The sequence below is a fragment of the Pongo abelii genome, chromosome 2, assembly GCF_028885655.2.
Source record: "Pongo abelii isolate AG06213 chromosome 2, NHGRI_mPonAbe1-v2.0_pri, whole genome shotgun sequence".
Lineage (NCBI taxonomy): Eukaryota > Metazoa > Chordata > Mammalia > Primates > Hominidae > Pongo > Pongo abelii.
In genome coordinates, this window is record NC_085928.1 from 165,637,605 (window position 1) to 165,658,075 (window position 20,471).

The 20,471-nt window shown below is 38.0% G+C and overlaps 1 protein-coding gene across 1 annotated transcript in view; it reads left to right on the forward strand.

The window, feature by feature from the left end:
• GMPS (guanine monophosphate synthase) overlaps nucleotides 1-20,471 on the forward strand; it is a 67,067-nt gene that overhangs the window by 44,352 nt on the left and 2,244 nt on the right. The window contains 7 exon segments of the mRNA NM_001131091.1: nucleotides 1,416-1,589; nucleotides 4,639-4,744; nucleotides 7,593-7,708; nucleotides 10,629-10,754; nucleotides 14,927-15,042; nucleotides 18,099-18,229; nucleotides 19,436-19,608. Coding sequence (NP_001124563.1) covers nucleotides 1,416-1,589; nucleotides 4,639-4,744; nucleotides 7,593-7,708; nucleotides 10,629-10,754; nucleotides 14,927-15,042; nucleotides 18,099-18,229; nucleotides 19,436-19,608 — 942 coding nt within the window.

The window sequence follows — 20,471 nt, forward strand, 5'->3', positions numbered from 1 at the left end:
GTATTTGTTTTTCCTTGTCACTATATCAAATAACCAAATTTGCTAATTTTAATCCTTTTTCTTATGTGGCTGAGAGTTTTATTGTATATTGTCATTATATTGACCAGTAGAAACTGTTTTATGTTTTTTTGTTATTGTTTTTTTTGGGGGTTTTTTTTTTTGTTTTTTTTGTTTTGTTTTTTTGAGACAGAGTCTCACTGTGTCACCAGGCTGGGCTGGAGTGCAGTGGCATGATCTCGGCTCACTGCAACCTCTGCCTTCTGGGTTCAAGTGATTCTCCTGCCTCAGCCTCCTGAGTAGCTGGGACTACAGGGGTGCACCATCATGCCCAGCTAATTTTTGTACTTTTAGTAGAGACGGGGGTCTCACCATGTTGGCCAGGATGGTCCTGATCTCCTGACCTCATGATCCGCCCTCCTCAGCCTCCCAAACTTCTGGGATTACAGGTGTGAGCCACTATGCCCAGCCAACTGTTTTATGTTTTAATAAACATGTTTGCTTACATTGCCAGGCTGTTATTTTAAGAATAGATGTCTTTAAGAATAGATATCTTCAGCTTATCATAGACTTTAATTCATTGGTTATCTCAATGGCTAATTTCAAGCTCTTGAATGGAATGTTCACATACCTTTGTTTTTTTTTTTTTTTTTGGAGGTGGAGTTTTGTTCTTGTCACCCAGGCTGGAGTACAATGGAGAGATCTCGGCTCACTGCAACTTTCGCCTGCTGGGTTCAAGCGATTCTCCTGCTTCAGCCTCCCGAGTAGCTGGGATTACAGGCATGCACCACCATGCCCAGCTAGTTTTTTTTTTTTTTTTGAGAAGGAGTCTCACTCTGCCGTCCAGGCTGGAGTGCAGTGGTGCAATCTTGGCTCACTGCAAACTTTGCCTCCAGGGTTCAAGCGATTCTCCTGCCTCAACTTTGTGAGTAGCTGGGATTACAGGCGTGTGCCACCATGCCCGGCTAGTTTTTGTATTTTTATAGAGATGGGATTTCACCATGTTGGTCAGGCTGGTCTCAAACTCCTGACCTTGTGATCCGCCTGCCTTGCCTCTCAAAGTGCTGGGATTACAGGCGTGAGCCACCACGCCTGGCCACTGATTTTGTATATTTAGTAGAGATGGGGTTTCATCATGTTGGCCAGGCTGGTCTCGAACTCCTGGCCTCAAGTGATCCGCCCCACTCAGCCTCCCAAAGTGCTGGGATTACAGGCGTGAGCCACTGTGTTCGGCCTCATGTACCTTTTTGAATCATGTTAGAGGATATGTTCATAAAGGAGTTTATTTTGGGGATTGGTGGATTTTATTTTCTGATCAGTATTTCTAAAGAACTCTAAGAGATTTAGCTGAAAGTATAAACTTTTGCTTTTAAAAAAAGTTACCTCTTACAAGGCTGTTTTACTCCTGTTGATTATAGATTGCCAATGAAGTAATTGGAGAAATGAGCTTGAAACCAGAGGAGGTTTTCCTTGCCCAAGGTACTTTACGGCCTGATCTAATTGAAAGTGCATCCCTTGTTGCAAGTGGCAAAGCTGAACTCATCAAAACCCATCACAATGACACAGAGCTCATCAGAAAGTTGAGAGAGGAGGTAAAAGTTTATGAGAACTTTTTCATAAAGTAGATACATGGAAAGTCTTCCATTCTTCCCTCCTCTTCCCTCCTAATATTCACAGAATTGCACAACCATCATCACATCTAATTTTAGAACATTTTCATTACCCTAAAAAGGAACCTTATACCCATTAGCAGTCGCTCCTCGTTCTGCCTGTTGTTGTCATTATCATCCTGCCCCCACCCCCCAGCTCCTCCTTTCCTCCTTTCTTGCCAGCCCTAGGCAGTTACCAACCACTAATTTATTTTCTGTCTCTATAGATTTGCTTATTTTGGGCATTTTATATAAATGGAATTGTACAATATGTGGTCTTTTATGACTGGCTTCTTTTTTAATGTTTTCAAGGTTCATCCATGTTGCTGCATGTATCAGAACTTTATTCCTATTTATTGCCAGATAATATTCCATCTTATGGGTATAAAGCATTGTATTTATCCTTTGATCAGCTGATGGGCTTTTGGGTTATTTCCACTTTTTGGCTGTTATAAGTAATGCTGCTATGAATATTGGTCATAAGTTTTTGTGGATATGTGTTTTTATTTCTTTTGGTATATGCCTGGGAGTAGAATTGCTAGGTCTTAAGGTTTAACATTTTGATGAACTGCCAAACTATTATTTAACATGACGATACAATTTTACATTCCCACTAGCAATCTATGAGATTCAAATTTTTCCACATCCTCACCAAGACTTGTTGTTATCTCTTTTCTTATTGTGAAAAACACATAACATAAAGTTTACCATCTTAACCCTGATTTTTCTTTTTTTTTTGAGACAGAGTCTCACTCTATTGCCCAGGCTGGAGAGCAGTCATGCGACCTCGGCTCACTGCAACCTCTGCCTCCCGGTTCAAGCGATTCTGCTGCCTCAGCCTCTCAAGTAGCTGGGATTACAGGCATGTGCCATGAGGCCCGGCTAATTTTGTATTTTTAGTAGAGATGGGGTTTCACTATGTTGGCCAGGCTGGTCTTCGACTCCTGACCTCAGGTGATCCGCCCGCCTCTGCCTCCCAAAGTGCTGGGATTACAGGTGTGAGCCACTGCGTCCAGCCTCATCCTATTTTTAAGTATACAGTTCAGTAGTGTTAGGTGTATTCACATTGTTGTAAAACAGATCTTCAGAACTTTTCATCTTGCAAAACAAACTCTATACCCGTTAAAAAACAACTCTCCCTTTTTTCTGGCTGCCACCCTCTGGTAACCACCATTCTGCTTTCTGTTTCTATGTTTCACTACTTTAAATACCTCATATAGGTGGAATCATACAGTATTGCTGTGGAATCATACAGTATTGCCTTTTTGTGACTTGCTTATTTCACTTAGCATAATGTCCTTAAGGTTCATTCATGTTGTAGCATGTGACAGAATTTCCTTCTTTTTTAAGACTGAAAAATGGGCCAGGCACAGTGGCTCATGCCTAGCGCTTTGGGAGGCTGAGGCGGGTGGATCACCTGGGGTCAGGAGTTCGAGACCAGCCTGGTCAACATGATGAAACCCCGTCTTTACTAAGAATACAAAAATTAGCCAGGCGTGGTGGTGGGCATCTATAATGCCAGCTCCTTGGGAGGCTGAGGCAGGAGAATGGCTTGAACCCTGGAGGCAGAGGTTGCAATGAGCCAAGACTGCCATTGCACTCTAGCCGGGGCAACAAGAGCGAAACTCTGTCTCAAAAAAACAGACGAACAAAAAAAGCAGACTGAGTAATGTACTACTATATGTATATACCACATTTTGCTTATCCATTTTTGTTAATCTTTTGGATATATGCCCAGAATTGGGATTGCTGGATCATATGGTAGTTCTCTTTTTAATTTTTTTGAAGAACCTGTTGTCCATATCAATTGCACCATTTTACAGTCTAACCAAAAGTACATAATGACTCCAGTTTTTCCAAATGCTTACAATTTGTTATTTCCTATTTTTTTATGGTTGTGTTATCTGACTTTTAAAAATTTTAGTCATCTGGCTCAGCACAGTGGCTCATGCCTATAATCCCAGCACTTTGGGATGCTGAGGCAGGTGGATCACTTGAAGCCAGGAATTTTGAGACCAGTCTGGCCAACATGGTGAAACCCTGTCTCTACTAAAAATACAAAAAAATTAGCCAGGTTTGGTGGTGCATGCCTGTAGTCCCAGCTACTCCGGAGGCTGAGGCAGGAGAATTGCTTGAACCTGGGAGGCAGAGGTTGCAGTGAGCCAACATTATGCCACTGCACTCCCGCCTGAGCAACAGAGCGAGACTCTGTCTTTAAATAAAGTAAATAAAAATATTAGTCATCCTAGTGTATATAAAGTGGTGTATCTCATTTTGATTTGCATTTTCCTAATAGCTAATGATGTTGAGCATTTTTTCATGTTCTTGCTTATTGGCCATTTGTGTATCTTGGAGAAATGTCTATTCGTATCCTTTGCTCCTTTTTTTAAAAAAAATTTTAAGTTCGAGGGTATAAGTGTAGGTTTGTTACATAGGTAAACTTGTGTCATAGGGGTTTATTATACAGATTATTTCATCACTCAGGTATTAGGCCTAGTACCCATTAGCTTTGCTTTTTAATTGACTTATTTATCTTTTTATTATTGAGTTGTAAATGTCTTTATATATTCTGGTTACGAGTCTTTTATCAGATATATGATTTGCAAATGTTTTCTCTAGTTCTGTGAATTGTCTTTTCATTTTCTCAGTGATAACATTTGGAGAATTATAATTTTGGAACACTAGTATATTTTCTAATTGCTTTGTATTCTAATGAGAACTAGATCAGAGATGATGGATTGGTTTACCCTGATTTATTTATATTTAAAAAGTTTATGTTTAAAATGTGCTTCGAAGAGAAATAATACCACTAAAATATTCATCTAATTCCTTATAGGCACTTAGGAGCAAATACTTTAAAAGATGCATTTTTAATAATAATCTGTTAGTCTAAGAAAAGTGGTAACAGGAAAAGCCAATAATTTATTATGCTTTGTTTTCCATGTCATCTTGGTTACTAGTTTATATTGGTTGGCTTCTTTCCTCCCTGTAGGGAAAAGTAATAGAACCTCTGAAAGATTTTCATAAAGATGAAGTGAGAATTTTGGGCAGAGAACTTGGACTTCCAGAAGAGTTAGTTTCCAGGCATCCATTTCCAGGTAAAAATTAGAACTGAATTTTGTTTGATTCATCTTTAGACCTTCATGTTGAAGAAAAATCAATTCAGACAATTCTGAAATAATCTGTCATCTCAGGGAATATGTAACATGAGAGAAAGGAAAGGATGGTTAGGGAATAATTGAAATCTTTTGAATATCTACTGTATTTACTTCATTTTATTAAATACTCATTTTCCATTGTATCTGCATTTAAGTGTTACATTATCCTTGGGAGTCTGGCATCTGATGTTGCCATCAGATGAGAAAACCAAGACATAAAGATATTTTAATAATATTGCCACACAGTCCTAGTAGTAGAGCTAGGATTTGTTATATTATTTGTACCATACCGTAGTGCGTTCCATGGAAGATGTGACGATTTAAACTTAGCTCTTTAAAATCCTTGTCCTATGTCTGACTTGTTTGAATGGATGAACCACTTATTCTGTGCAGAGAATTCTTGGCACAATGTAACTAATTCCTGAACAAATAATACTTCATTTGCTGTCATATAGAAAAAAATTAGAGGTGATACTTGTTTAAAGTTAGGACTGCAAGTCTTAACCTATTTTTGTTACTAGTTCTTGAGAGGTTGGGCAAATCTGTACCTCAGGTTCTAGCTCACTGTAATAGTGATTAGGGGATGATTTGGGAGAATGACCTAATTGAATTGAAAAGCATAATAATAGCCAGCATTTCTTAAGTACTTTCTATGTGCTAGGCACTCTGCTAAATACATTTTATTGTCTTATTTAATCTTCACAATGGAAACTAGTATTATCCTGTTTTACAGATGAAGAAACTTAGGGACAGCGACGAATTTGCCAAAAGTTATGCAGATTGAAAGGAGTGGAGCCAGAATGATATCCCCAATAATTTTTATCTCAGAGTTTATACTCTTAACGATCATATTGGCTCCATAAACAGCTTTACAAATGTATAAACTATGTGGTGATTAGCACTTGTTCTCAAATCTAGTAATCAGATTGAGATCTTTAGTCCCTAACCTGCATGCCGGCAAAGAATGGTCTGTGGACCGGCGTGGTGGCTCATGCCTGTAACCCTGAGTCTACTAAAAATAGAAAAACTAGCCAGGTGTGGTGGCAGGTGCCTGTAATTCTAGCTACTTGGGAGGCTGAGGCAAGAGAATCGCTTGAACCCGGGAGGCAGAGGTTGCAGTGAGCCGAGATTACACCACAGCACTCCAACCTGGGCAACAGAGCACGACTCCATCTTAAAAAAAAAAAAGAAAAAAGAAAAGAATGATCTGTGAATGTAAGGGAGGGAAGCCAAGTGTTCTATGTCCTTGGTCATTATTTCATCTAGACTCACTTGATGTTTTAAAAATCTATTTTGTATGTTGAGTTTTCTATTATGTAAGATTTCATTGGCAAAAATGGTTTTGCTGCTTTAAAAACTATCTTAAATATGCTGTTTATTCTAAAGGTAAAGAATGGACTAGGGAATTAATTGGACATAGCTGAGGTTTTGCCTATAACTAGGCATCTCAAGTGATGCCTTTTCTGTTGTAGTAAAGCAGCAGGATCCAGTTTTCCATAGATCTATGCACACCTTATGTTTTTACCAACTTTTAAGTATTTGGTAAAATAGAGGTTGGGTGCAGTGGCTCATGCCTGTAATTCCAACATTTTGGGAGGCCTAGGCGGGGAGATCACTTGAGGTCAGGAGTTCCAGACCAGCCTGGCCAACGTGGTGAAATCCAATCTCTACTAAAAATACAAAAAATTAGCTGGGGATGGTGGTGCATGCCTGTACTAGGCACACTGGTGGCTGCTAGGGGAGGGTAAGGCAGGAGAATCTCTTGAACCCGGGAGGTGGAAGTTGCAGTGAGCTGAGATCGTGCCACTGCCCTCCAGCCTGGGTGACAGAATGAGAGTCTGTCAAAATAAAATAAAATAGAAATACCAGTTCACATTTTTTGGTATTAAAAACTCACATTATTTATTAGATTATGTATATATTTTAACAGTATAATACCATTCCTAAAATTAGATTGATAGTTGAAGCTGGATGATGAGTAAGGTAGTTAATTATACTGTCCTCTTTATGTATATGTTGGAAAATTCCCTTACTAAAAACTTTGAATAGATGGGCACATATGTTATAAACTAAAAATATTTACTGGATAATTTTGTGATACTTAATACATGGACTGTAAAAATAGGATAGGCCAAGTGCAGTCAGTGGCTCATGCCTGTAATTCCAGCATTTCCAGAAGCCGAGCTTCTGGAGTTCAAGACCAGCCTGAACAGCGTAGTGAAACCCCTATCTTTACTGAAAAAATTAGCCAGGCGTGGCTGCCTGTCCTTGTAATCCAAGCTATTTAGAAGGCTGAGGTGGGAAGACTGCTTGAGCTCAGGAATTTGAGGCTGCAGTGAGCAATGATTGCACCACTGCACTCCAGCCTTGGTGACAGAGCAAGACTCTATCTCTTAAAAAAAGGGAGATAAGAATGATAGGGAGAGAATTAAACATACTGTCTTATTTGAGCCTCACAATGGAAACTATGATAGTATTATCCTGTTTTATAGATGAAGAAACTCAGGGACAGAGATTAATATGCCAAAAAGTTATGCAGACTAAAAAGTATGCATAACTTAAATGTTACAGCATTCTAAATGTTACAACATTTTTAGAATGTTGAAGCATTCTAAAAAATGCTGAGTTGAATGGGAAACTAATAGCTACATTTGGATACTTATGATGGGCAGATGGATTTTAATTTTGGAAAGGTTTTATATTTTGAAAATAGTGGCATTTTTATATTAGATTTTTATATTAGAAATATAACATTAATGTTAAATACTGTTGTTACTCTTACCTTTAGGTCCTGGCCTGGCAATCAGAGTAATATGTGCTGAAGAACCTTATATTTGTAAGGACTTTCCTGAAACCAACAATATTTTGAAAATAGTAGCTGATTTTTCTGCAAGTGTTAAAAAGGTAATCTTTGATACAGCTAATCATTACAAGAAATTGAATGGATTCTTACTATATACCAGCATTTATAATGAAATTTTTAGGGTTTTATTATTTGAAAATTTGGTGTAATATAACCTTTGAAATGACTGTGGAGAAAATATTCCACAGATATTCTTATATGCACATTTTTCTTTCCAGCCAAACAAGACTGGATATCCTGAGTCTCTAAAAATGTCAGATAAAGTATTTTAAAGCACTCTTTTATGTGTATTTCAAGATCGTAAGGGAAATCCTTTGAGTCAGGAATTTATTGGGAGCATCATTTCAAGAAACCAAAGCTGTCTGCTCCTCTGAGGACAGCTACTAATCCTTTGTGGTCTAGGATTTGGGTTTTAACAATTTCATTCATGTACAGGTGTCTCAGTATGAGACTGGGTCCAAGAAGGGCCAGAGATTGGATCAGATATCTTCACACTATGCAACCCTTTAGCTCCAAATTGAAGATGGATGGAAAAATTCCCCAGTCTACTTTATTCTACAGATTTGGGGTTTTAATTTATGTAATGTGTGTGGTCTGAAAATTGCAACATAAGAATTTTAAAGTGGATCTGGGTTGGTAGTGCTTATGGGAGTTAGACAAGGAAAAATGCAGATTCTCTTTAGAATATCTTCACCTAGGTCCCAAAGGATTCTCATAGATAGATTTCCAACAAATATGAGGTTATAATAAAAAATACAAATCACATATAGAAGTATGGCACCATGAATGAGAAAGGAAAAAACTGTCAGAACAAGACCCTCAAGACTTCACTGGAATTAACAAGCAATATGTAAAGTAAATAGAAATAAGCTATTCATAATAAGAATAATGTATAAGAGACTACTAAAAATAACTGGGCAGATTTGAAAATAATCTAAGTTCTGGGAATGAAAATAATAACTGAAAAACAGCTGAAAGAGAGAATTAATGAACTAAAAGAAAGTTGTTTAGAGATTTTCCAGAAATTAGGACAAATCATCATAAAGAAAATATGGGTAGAAAAGGTTAAGATAGAAGGATAAGGCAAGTGCTAACATATGTCCAGAAGGAAATAATAGACAAAAATGTATTAATTCCTCCACACTGGTAAAAGACATGATGGCTCAGATTCAGGAAATGTAACACATCTCAAGCAGAATAAAGGGAAAGAATTTGACACCTAGTAAGCACATCTTAGAGAAATTAAAGACTGCCAAAGACAGAGCAGCTGCAGAGAACAGATCAATTACCTACCCAGGAAATTATACTGAAACAGTAAAGGCAAGACTTCAAAATACCAAGAGAAAATAATTAACTGTGGTGAACAGCTAAACTGTCTTTTAAAAACAAGGGCAAAATAAAGTTATTTCGAGATTAAACAGAATTTACTACCAACAGTCCCTTACTTAAGAAACTAAAGGCAATGATTTTCAACGCTGGCTGTAAGAATCATCTGGGGAAGCTTTTGAAGTATACTATTCTTGACATATAGCCCTAGAATTTAATTGGTCTGAGATGGGACCTGGGCATCCCAAGTAATTTGTGCAGTTAGGGTTGAGAACCATTGTTTTTTTTTTTTTTTTTTGAGATGGAGTTTTGCTCTTGTTGCCCAGGCTGGAGTGCAATGGCACGATCTTGGCTCACTGCAACCTCCGCCTCCCAGGTTTAAGCGATTCTCCTGCCTCAGCCTCCCGAGTAGCTGGGATTACAGGCATGTGCCATCATGCTTGGCTAATTTTGTATTTTTAGTTGAGACGGGGTTTCTCCATGTTGGTCAGGCTAGTCTCAAACTCCCGACCTCAGGTGATCCACCCGCCTCGGCCTCCCAAAGCGCTGGGATTACAGGCGTGAGCCACTGCGCCCGGCTGAGAACCATTGTTTTAAAGCACTGACTTGAGGAGAAGCAGCAGGATGCCAGGAGAAAGTCGTGAGATACAGGAAGGAATGCTAAGCAAAGAAAATGGTAAATGACTAAAACTGAAACAAACATGGACTGTATAAAATGATAAAAATAATTATAAAATCGAGAGTAGAGGTAAAAATGATATCCACTTCTTCTTGTTTATTAGAAAATATGTAACAATGTTTAGCTGAAGTAACATGTAAGCCACAAAGGGATTGATTTGAGCTAAGGAATTCAAAGATGTCTGTGTTATTTGCCAGAAGGACTGAAGATTGATTATCTTTTAAGTATCCTTGTTAACACTTAAGGGCAACTACTGCAAGAACAGAAATAGAGGATTTAACTTCAAAACCGGTAAAGAGGAAATAAATGAGCTGGGAGAAATCACCAGTTCAAAAGACAGCAAGAAAGGAGTAAGAGTAAAAAATGGGATAAATAGATAATTACAGAAAAAGATTGTAGAATGAAATTCAACTATATTAACCTATAATTAATTAAAAGGACTAACATCCCTAGTTAAGACATAGACGGTCAAACTAGATTGAAAACTAAAATCTGCTTAGTATAGAATAGTAGATATGAAAAGTATAGTCTAGTCACAACAGGCATTACTAATACCTGGGGATAGTAGGAGTGAAAATTAAAGAATGGAAAAACATATACCAGGTAAATAAAAAAGAAATGGCTAGAGCTATATTAATTTCAGACAAAACTGACTTTATGGCAAAAAGCATTAGAGATAATATTTGACTCAGATAAGGTGCATCATTTGCTGGTGACAGGGTACTAAAGCCTGAATGTATGTAAATATAATCGGCATTTCTTATCCTAAGACTTCTTCATAGTCCTGGCCCTCAGGTGTGAATTTCTGGCATAGTGCATAGCACCCACAACTCAAGCAGATACCAAATACAATCCACTGCTAAAAACCAGTAAAATACATAAGATAGTAGTAGATAATAAAAGAGTGAATACCTTATTTCTTAAAACTGAAAAAATGCCTCTTTGGTTTTTCTCAGCCACATACCCTATTACAGAGAGTCAAAGCCTGCACGACAGAAGAGGATCAGGAGAAGCTGATGCAAATTACCAGTCTGCATTCACTGAATGCCTTCTTGCTGCCAATTAAAACTGTAGGTGTGCAGGTGAGTTGTGTGAATTCATTCACCAGTGATAGACTTTTTTTTTTTTTTTTTTTCTTTTCTTGAGACGGAGTCTCGCTCTGTTGCCCAGGCTGGAGTGCAGTGGCGTGATCTCGGTTCATTGCAACCTCCGCCTCCCGGGTTCAAGCACTCTTTCTACTAATATTGAAATAAGGATTACTTAGGAAAATGAAATATGTAAGTATATATACCAAGTTTAGAGAAATAAGAAGGTAATTTTTTATAGAATGTTTAGGGAGTGAATAGTTACAGGAACTAAATAGTCAGGCTGAGATTTTGTAGTTTTGGAACATCTATGAACTCTAACCAAAGGTAAATATTGAAAGCAACCCTTTCCTATAGGGTTGGCATGCTTACTTCTGCCTTGTAGGGCAGGGATCAAGAGGTCGTGTATCCTTCTAGGTGTGAAATATACTGTGGTTTTAGAAGTCTTTAACTGCAGGAAGGCCTCCAGATGAATAAGTTACACCATTTAGGTGTTGTTCTCAGCGTGTGTATTCCCTGTACTAGGGAACATGTTCTACTGATGTTTTTTGTGTTTATTCTGCCTTTCTAGTTGTAAAAGAACATGAGAATAATATCGTTCTCAATTATAAAATACTACTTGCAAAATGACTAATAACTAATAAGATAGTATGTTAATTTCTCCTCTTTTTTTCTGGAGACAGGGTCTTGCCCTGTCGCCCAGGCTGGAGTGCAGTGATGTGATCATGGCGTACTGTAGCCCTGAATTCCTGGGTTCAAGCAACCCTACTACCTCAGCTTCCGAAGTAGCTGGGACTACAGGCAAGCACCATCATGCCTGGCTAATTTTTAAATTTTTTTGTAGAGATAGGGTCTCCCTGAGTTGCTCAGGCTGGCTTTGAAATTCTGGCCTCAAGTGATCCTTCACTTTGGCCTCCCAAAGTGTTAGGATTGGAAGCCTGAGACACTGTGCCCGGCCTTCTTTATCTGATCGTCAAATGAGTTTTTGGGGAGCAAAAGTGTGGGAGGGTAGGGAAGAGGAAGGTTATTTTCTTTTATTTCAAGTTTGTGGGTAAATGGAGACACTAGAAGAGGTGTCAGGAGTTCAACTCAAAAATGGTATAAGTGCCAGTTATTGGGTTAATGTGTTTATAATGTCCTCTTACAGTAAAATTATGTGTAGAAAGAAATTCTACTGTTTCAGAGATTATTGTTCTAAAACCTAATAAGCATTTTTTCTAGATATACAAATCTGTCAGTTTAAATTCTCCTTTGCTCTGAATTCATGCAGTTCTGCCTGTAAATAAAACAAGATAAAAATTGATTGTTGCCAGGCGCAGTGGTTCATGCCTGTAATCCCAGCACTTTGGGAGGCTGAGGCGGGCGGATCACCTGAGGTCGGAAGTTCAAGACCAGCCTGACCAACATGCAGAAACCCCATCTCTACTAATTAGCCGGGTGTGGTGGTACATGCCTGCAATCCCAGCTACTCGGGAGGCTGAGGCAGGATAATTGCTTGAACTCAGGAGGCGGAGGTTGCGGTGGGCCAAGATTGCGCCATTGCACTCCAGCCTGGGCAACAAGAGTGAAACTCCATCTTAAAAAAAAAAAAAAAATTGATTGTTATTTTTAAAGTAAACTAAAATATTTTATTTCATGAAAGTGATAGAGCCAGCTATTGGGTTAAGGAACTCTTGCCTTCCTTTTAAAGGCCAAATGTTGTAAGCTGCTTATGTTGTTTTAAAATCACTATTGAAATAACCTTACTTGGAGTTACTGATACTTTCTTTCAGTGGTTTATGGATTATCTCATTCATGTATAAATTTATTTTGAAATTTGCAGTGATACTTACAGGCAGTATTACCCTAATATATAAAAATAGAATTGTGGACAGGTTATTTAATTCTTAAAAGTTTCCCAGTTTTAAGTAGATTTGTTATAGAGAACTTCCACGTCTGTGTGCTAACTGCTGCTACAAAGGGAGTTGAAATAGTTCCCCACTCTTCTTTCTAGAGAATTGTTACAAAAAATAGATATTTGAGATAATTTGATGAATGAATGATTTCTTTCTTGAAAATGAAACTTATTCAGGCTCTACTACTTTTCCCACCAAAATAAAATTTCCTTTTGTTATTGGATAACTGAATTTAGTCTCTTACCCTTTGAAGCTTAGACCCTTGCAAGCCCAGATGAAAATGATGGTTCATGGTTAGTATAACATTGCATTTTATTTTCTAAATACCAAGGTGAACCGTATTTGTAAAAAATGAAAATACATTTAAAAAAATTATTTGTATTTCTACTCTCCAGTTTTGTATGTGTCTTTCCAGAAACACTTTAAAAAGAAAATAAGAGAGGGGATTTGTGGTACACATTGTCAACTTTTTTCTTTTAACTGAACATCATGAACTTGCCTTTCTGTGCCTTTCCAGGTAGATTGTTCTTAACTGTTCCCTCATATTCTATGCATACCATCATTTATTTAACTATTCTTCTAACCAATGGGCATTTAAACTGTTCTCAGTTTTTTATTATTATAGGCATCCCATCAGTTATCCATGTATTTATATAGGATCATTTTCTGTGCATGTGCATTTTACACTTTTTTTTTTTTTTTTTTTTTTTGAGATGGAGTCTTGCTCTGTTGCCCAGGCTGGAGCGCGGTGGCTTGATCTCAGCTCATGGCAACCTCCGCCTCCCAGGTTCAAGCGATTCTCCTGTTTTAGCCTCCTGTGTAGCTGGGGGTTACAGGCACACTCCGCCATACCCGGATAATTTTTTGTATTTTAGTAGAGACGGGGTTTCACCACGTTGCCCAGGTTGGTCTCGAACTCCTGAGCTCAGGCAGTCCACCCGCCTCGGCCTCCCAAAATGCTAGGATTACAGGCATGAGCTACTGTGCCCAGCCCGTTTTACACTTTTATAAATACTATCACATTAGCATTCACATATGTTGAATTTTCACATTCTTAGTACCTGCCACTCTGGGCATTAGGTACTTCTCTAATCTGTTACTTTTTAAAATTGCTTTTCATAAAAAAAGCAAATTACTTGGATTAAACAGGACACAGGAAAAGAGAATAAATTATCAGTTTTATTTACTTATTTTAAAATTAACTTTTAAGCTGATACTTAAACACGTTGATAAGTAAATGTTTATGAATTGTTTTTGTCTCCCACTTAAGAATTCTTTATCCACTCAAAAAACACGGGCAGATCTTGTCTGCCAAATTATAATTTTTCATAATTTTATTTTATTTTTTTGAGATGGGGTCTTACTCTGTTGCCCAGGCTAGAGTACAGTGGCATGATCACTGCTCACTATAGCCTCGACCTCGCTGGGCTCAGGTGATCCTCCTGTCTCAGCTTCCTGAGTAGCAGGGACTACAGGTGCATGCCACCACACTGCCCAGCTAATTTTTGTATATTTTGTAGAGACAGGGTGTTGTCATGTTGTCCAGGCTGGTCTCAAACTTCTGGGCTCAACTGACCCACCCACCTCGGCCTCCCAAAGTGCTAGGATTATAGGTGTGAGCTTCTATACCTGGCCTTGTCTGCCAAATTAAATATGCTGGTTATCCACAGTTACGCAGGTAATGGGAATGTTGAATACTTTTTTTTTTTTTTTTGAGACAGAGTTTCGCTCTGTCACCCAGGCTGAAGTGCAGTGACGCGATCTCTCAGCTCACTACAACCTCCACCTCCCAGGATCAAGCGATTCTCCTGCCTCAGCCTCCCGAGTAGCTGGGACTACAGGTTCATGCCACCTTGCCTGGCTAATTTTTGTATTTTTAGTAGAGACGGGGTTTCATCATGTTGGCCAGGCTGGTCTTGAACTCATGACCTCTGGTGATCTGCCCACCTCGGCCTCCCAAAGTGCTGGGATTACAGGCATGAACCACTGTGCCCAGCCTAAATTCTTGATATTACCATGATACTTTATGTATGTCTTAACTGATTCAGGTAGGATTTTAATATGGGATTTTAATTTGGAATTTATTTATACCATTAAAGAAGCATTTAGTATATATTTTCATTCAAATTTCCAAAAATCTATTAATAATGTCACCATGCATAAGATATTTTTCAATGCATCTTTTTTTTTTTTTTTAAAAAAAAACAGCTTTGTCAAGTTAAACTGATGTATCTTTTGACTATTAAAAATTATTGATTATCTTTTTATTTTCAGGGTGACTGTCGTTCCTACAGTTACGTGTGTGGAATCTCCAGTAAAGATGAACCTGACTGGGAATCACTTATTTTTCTGGCTAGGCTTATACCTCGCATGTGTCACAATGTTAACAGGTGTGTTTCACAGGAGCTAGGGTGGGGGCTTGTGTAATGGAAGGATGTATTTCTTAAGGGCTTTCAATTAATGGAAGACCAAAAGGCTCAAATGTAGATATAGGTAGGTCATGTAGATAAGAGTAAATGGCTGTGTGTGTAATTCAAATATGCACATAGGTTGCAGTTAAGTAGATATTTAATATTATCTTGTGTTTTGACTCTTCATCACAATGTAATCATCTGTTAAAAATTATTTAAAGGAGAAAGATTTTTATTTTAGTGTAAAATATTAAAGACAGCTGTAAAACATCTTCTAAATTAGTGGCTTATATTAGCTATTGGTTTTATGGTAACATGTTTTATTCCAGAAGGACTGAAAAAAGTATGTCCAGGTTACAGAATTACAAATAAAGTAACACACACACACACACACACACACACACACACACACACCCCCCTACAAAACAAACAACCCCCACCCCAAACAAAAATGGAGACTTGGTTAATTTAGTAGTAACCCCAAGGAAGAAAATCAAAGAAAAGAAATAGGTATGTGCCAGATAGCATTAAAATAGTTACATTTAAATATATAATTTACATTTAGATAAATTTTCCTTTAATTTGCATATTAATTTCTTACACTGGATGTATCAACAGCTGATTTATAATCTATTTCTAATCCTCAATTTCATCGTACCTTATATAGGTCAAAAATTCACTTATTTTGTACTAGATTGCTAATTAAATGTTCTTATTTCACAGTTATTCTCTCTCTTCAATTTTCTTCATGGGTGTTAGGCAGTTAACAACCAAAAAGAATTACTTGAGGTTTCATTTTACTCAAATTGCTGCAGAAATCAGAAGCTTACCTTTTAATATTAACCTAGCAGAGTCTGTATAGTTCGAGATAAGGAGTTACAGGAAAGCCGTGTTTTTACCGATGGGAACATGCTCATTCAAAGGCTTACTCAAATGAACGGAAGACCCTCAAATACAGAAGCATCTTTAATATGCTGAAAAATAGAATTATTACTATCTTCAATAATGGGGGCCAGGCATGGTGGCTCACGCCTGTAATCCCATCACTTTGAGAGGCCAAGGTGAGTGGATCACTTGAGCCCAGGAGTTTGAGACCAGCCTGGGCAACATGGTGAAACTCCATCTCTACAAAAAATACAAAAATTAACCAGGCATGGTGGTGTGTGCCTGTAGTCCCAGCTACTCAGGAGGCTGAGGCAGGAGAATGGCGTGAACCCGGGAGGCAGAGCTTGCAGTGAGCTGAGATTGCACCATTGCACTCCAGCCTGGGCAACAGAGCGAGACTTCATCTCAAAAACAGGAAAAAAAAAAAAAAAAGAATCTTGGTGAACTTTAGATTTCTTTGCTGGGGTCTTTTTGATGAATTGGAGTTTAAAAATATTCTTCCATGTTTGCCAGTTTTTTTCCTAATTTGGATGAGGGAATCTTTGTACAGGGAGGGACTGTTCCAGTTTTACGTTCATATATAGTGTGGGTAAATACCTGTCCCAGTACACTCTAGTGATTACTTTTGTTTGTAAGAAATGAGAAGGTGAAAAGAGCAGGTTGATGGCATTCTCTTAACTTTCTCCTGTAAAGATCTTTTATGAGCTTTAGGAACTATATTGTTTAGAAAAAGTATAACTTACTGTCTATACATGGGTCAAAAACCTTGCTTCTGTTGTAGTATGTTTGGAAGGAGACAATAAAGTAGTTGGTGATACTGGTGGTTTTGTGCTAATATGGTTTTCTTTTGTGTATTTTACCTAAGTACATGTTAAGAAAAGAAGAAAAAACGTTAAACTTTACCATGATAGTTGCCGGGGAGATTTATTTTCTTTGCTAAAAAGAGGACTAAGGAAAAGTGACAATTGTCTACTTGCTGGAGTAGGGAGAACTAGCTAAGTGGCACTCATATCTCTACCCTGATTCCCTCCTGTTTTCTGGGTGAAGATTGTGAAACAGATCCCTTCAAACCAGTGGCCAGCTACACTTCAAGTTGTTAAAATTGTCTGATTCTAATTTCCTCAAGTTATGTTCCAAACTGTACTCTCATTAACATGAAGATATTTGTGGTGTATATTCATGTCTTTCAAACAGACATTTATATAAAACAGTAATGAATCATTTTTTTGGAAGGAAGTAGTAGGATACTAAGTCCTATTTCAATGGCCTTTTTAATGAAGTGCAAATGAGAATCTCTCTAGAATCATTGTTTCTCAAGTAGAGAAAAAAAGATGAGTTTACTAATTTTGGGAAATTCACTGTAGTTTCCTCTTGGAGATTTCCAGTGCATGTTAGCATAGTATATTAATAGTTTCTGAAGTCTTGTCATAAAGACATCTATTTTTAAATTTTAACTAAGTGTATTTGTTTCCTAGGACTACCCATAACAAATTACCACAAACTAGGAGGCTTAAAACAACAGACATTTATTCTCTCACAGTTTAGGAGGCCAGAAGTCTGAATTCAGTGTTGGCAGGGTCATATTGTCTCTGAAGACCCTAGGGGAGGATCTTCCTTGCTTCTTCCTACTATTGAGTGGTGGCAGCATAATCCAGTCTGTCTTTGTGTTCACATGACCCTCATTCCCCTGTGGGTGTCTGTGTATCCAAATTTCCCAGTACTTGGAAGGGTACTAGTCATTGGATTAGAGCCCATCCTAATCCAGTATTACTTCATTTTAACTTGATTACATTTGCAAAGACCCTTTTTCTCCCCAGAGATTCTGGGTGGACATGAAGTTTTGGGTATACTCTTCAACCCAGTACATTAAGTGAAAAGAGAGTTGTAATAATCACTTATATCTTTGCACATTCTGAAATACAGAATATTCCAGAGAACACACTTTGAGGAAAGCATGTAGAACACAGACCTTCCTATAATCTTATATCTTGTCCTATCTGTCTGGGGAGTTGAAGTGGGCAGGAGAAGGGCGTAAAACTAAGTGGGAAATGGAAAGAATGTTACTGTTCTAAGTGCCTTGCTTCTCATACTAAAATGTAATTTCTACATTTAAAATGTAATTGCTCTATTATTTTTACCTCTGTTTCCAGAGTTGTTTATATATTTGGCCCACCAGTTAAAGAACCTCCTACAGATGTTACTCCCACTTTCTTGACAACAGGGGTGCTCAGTACTTTACGCCAAGCTGATTTTGAGGCCCATAACATTCTCAGGGAGTCTGGTAAGTTGCTCATGTTTTTGAATGCTACCCTCTGAAACTAGTTTTTGGAAGCTTGACATTAAGAGTAGGAGGATGTGGCTTTTGCTTTTTAGATGCTTTTGTTTTTATTATTTAAATCTTTGAATGTTCTATGATATTGCTTTTTTTTTTTTTTTTTTTTTTTTGAGACAGAGTCTGTCTTGCTCTGTCACCCAGGCTGGAGTGCAGTGGCACAATCTTGGTTCACTTCAGCCTCCGCCTCTTGTTACAAGTGATTCTCCTTCCTCAGCCTCCCGAGTAGCTGGGATTACAGGCACCTGCCACCACACCTGGCTAGTTTTTTGTATTTTTAGTAGAGATGGGGTTTTGCCATTTTGGCCAGCTGATCTCGAACTCCTCACCTCAGGTAATCAGGTCAGGAGTCAGGTCAGGCCAGCCTTGGCCTCCCAGAGTGTTGGGATTACAGGCGTGAGCCACTGCACCTGGCCTATAGTGTTGCTTCTAAATAAAATATATTCACCTTTGTGGCCATTTGTGGACATGCACAGAGCAGCAGAAAATTTGAATTTCCAGACTTAGATGTTCCCAGCTGAGTTTGAACAAGGTGACGCTATGCCTTCTTGTTTCAGCTCTCATAATGTGAACAAGTCTTTTTCATGGTCTCCTTGATGCTATATCTTTTGCATTTTTATGTCTTTTGCTGGTGATTTTGCTGTTTAAAATGGATCTCAAGTATAGTGTTGAAGTGCTGTCTGGGTTCCTAAGCACAGGAATGCTGTGATGTACCTTACAGAGAAAATCTGTGTGTTAGATAAACTTCATTCAGGCATGAGTTAAAGAGCTGTTGATTGTCAGTTTAGTGTTAATGAATCTATAATAAATATTAAATACAGTGTCTTAAATCAGAAACACATAAAACAAGGTTATATATTAATCAGTTGATGAAAACTATACTGCAAATTATAATAGAGAATAATGAGACCGGACTGTTTCTGTTTATAGCACATCAGTGAAACATCACTGATGTGATCAAATTCTGTTTTTTGCATTTGTGATTAAGTCCAATTAAAATGCTCTGCGAGTAGCTGAAATCAATGCATGATGACAGTCTTAACTATGCTGTGTGTGTATATGTGATTTCAGATATTGCCTGGGAGGATTTAATTGAACTGAGTTAGAGTGCTTTTCTATGGTGCGGTGATTGGTTCTACATATACCTTTCTCTAGGGTATGCTGGGAAAATCAGCCAGATGCCGGTGATTTTGACACCATTACATTTTGATCGGGACCCACTTCAAAAGCAGCCTTCATGCCAGAGATCTGTGGTTATTCGAACCTTTATTACTAGTGACTTCATGACTGGTATACCTGCAACACCTGGCAATGAGATCCCTGTAGAGGTAATTTATATATTTTTTTCTAATGCACGTTCTCAGTACCTCTTACATTTTATAACGTGGTGAATGGAATAGGCTATGCCAGTGCTGTATTTCTTATGTTGGTTTTCTGTTCATAAGATAGGCTTTTTTTTTTTTTAATTTTCACATATTTGATTAAGACACTGGGGCAGAAGAAGGCCTTAAGTTATATATGCTCTCCAAATGTCTGATTACTATATAAAAAGTAATTGATTGTAATAATTTTATCTAATCCTGCCAATTTCTACTTTACAAATAGTATTTCCCAAATAAAGAAGAAAACTCTAGGAGTGAAGAAGAGTTTGTTAGAAATAAGGATGCAATTTGATAGCTTTATGGCCAGACACCGAAGAATTGCCTAAATGTTCTCCCTACTACCAATTCCAACTCAATTTTTGATGCTTCTTTGTCTTCACCAGAACATTCCAAAGGAGCTACTTGCATAATAGCAAGTGAAAATCAAAGTGAGACTCTATTAGTTGGGCCACTGCCCTCCAGTGCACTAATGCGAGGCTGTCGTGATAGCTAGGTAGATGGGTTGGTTCGGAACGTGGCTTAGAGTCAGTTTTCTCTTAGGCTCAAATTTGCCAAATTTGACAAGTGAGCAGGCTATCCTCTCCTCCTGTATACTTGATAATGATTATTACAGTGTACTCTGTGCCACCTCGGTGGCCCTTAGAGTTGTATGTTTAAGCTGCAGATAATTTGCAGAGCATTGGCTGAAACACATAAAATCACATGCTTGGATGCCACAGCAATGTCAAATCGCTATATGTTCTTAAGCACTTGTGGCTCAGTCACAAACACAGCTTGCAGACTAGCACCTGTTTGTGGATCACACTTTG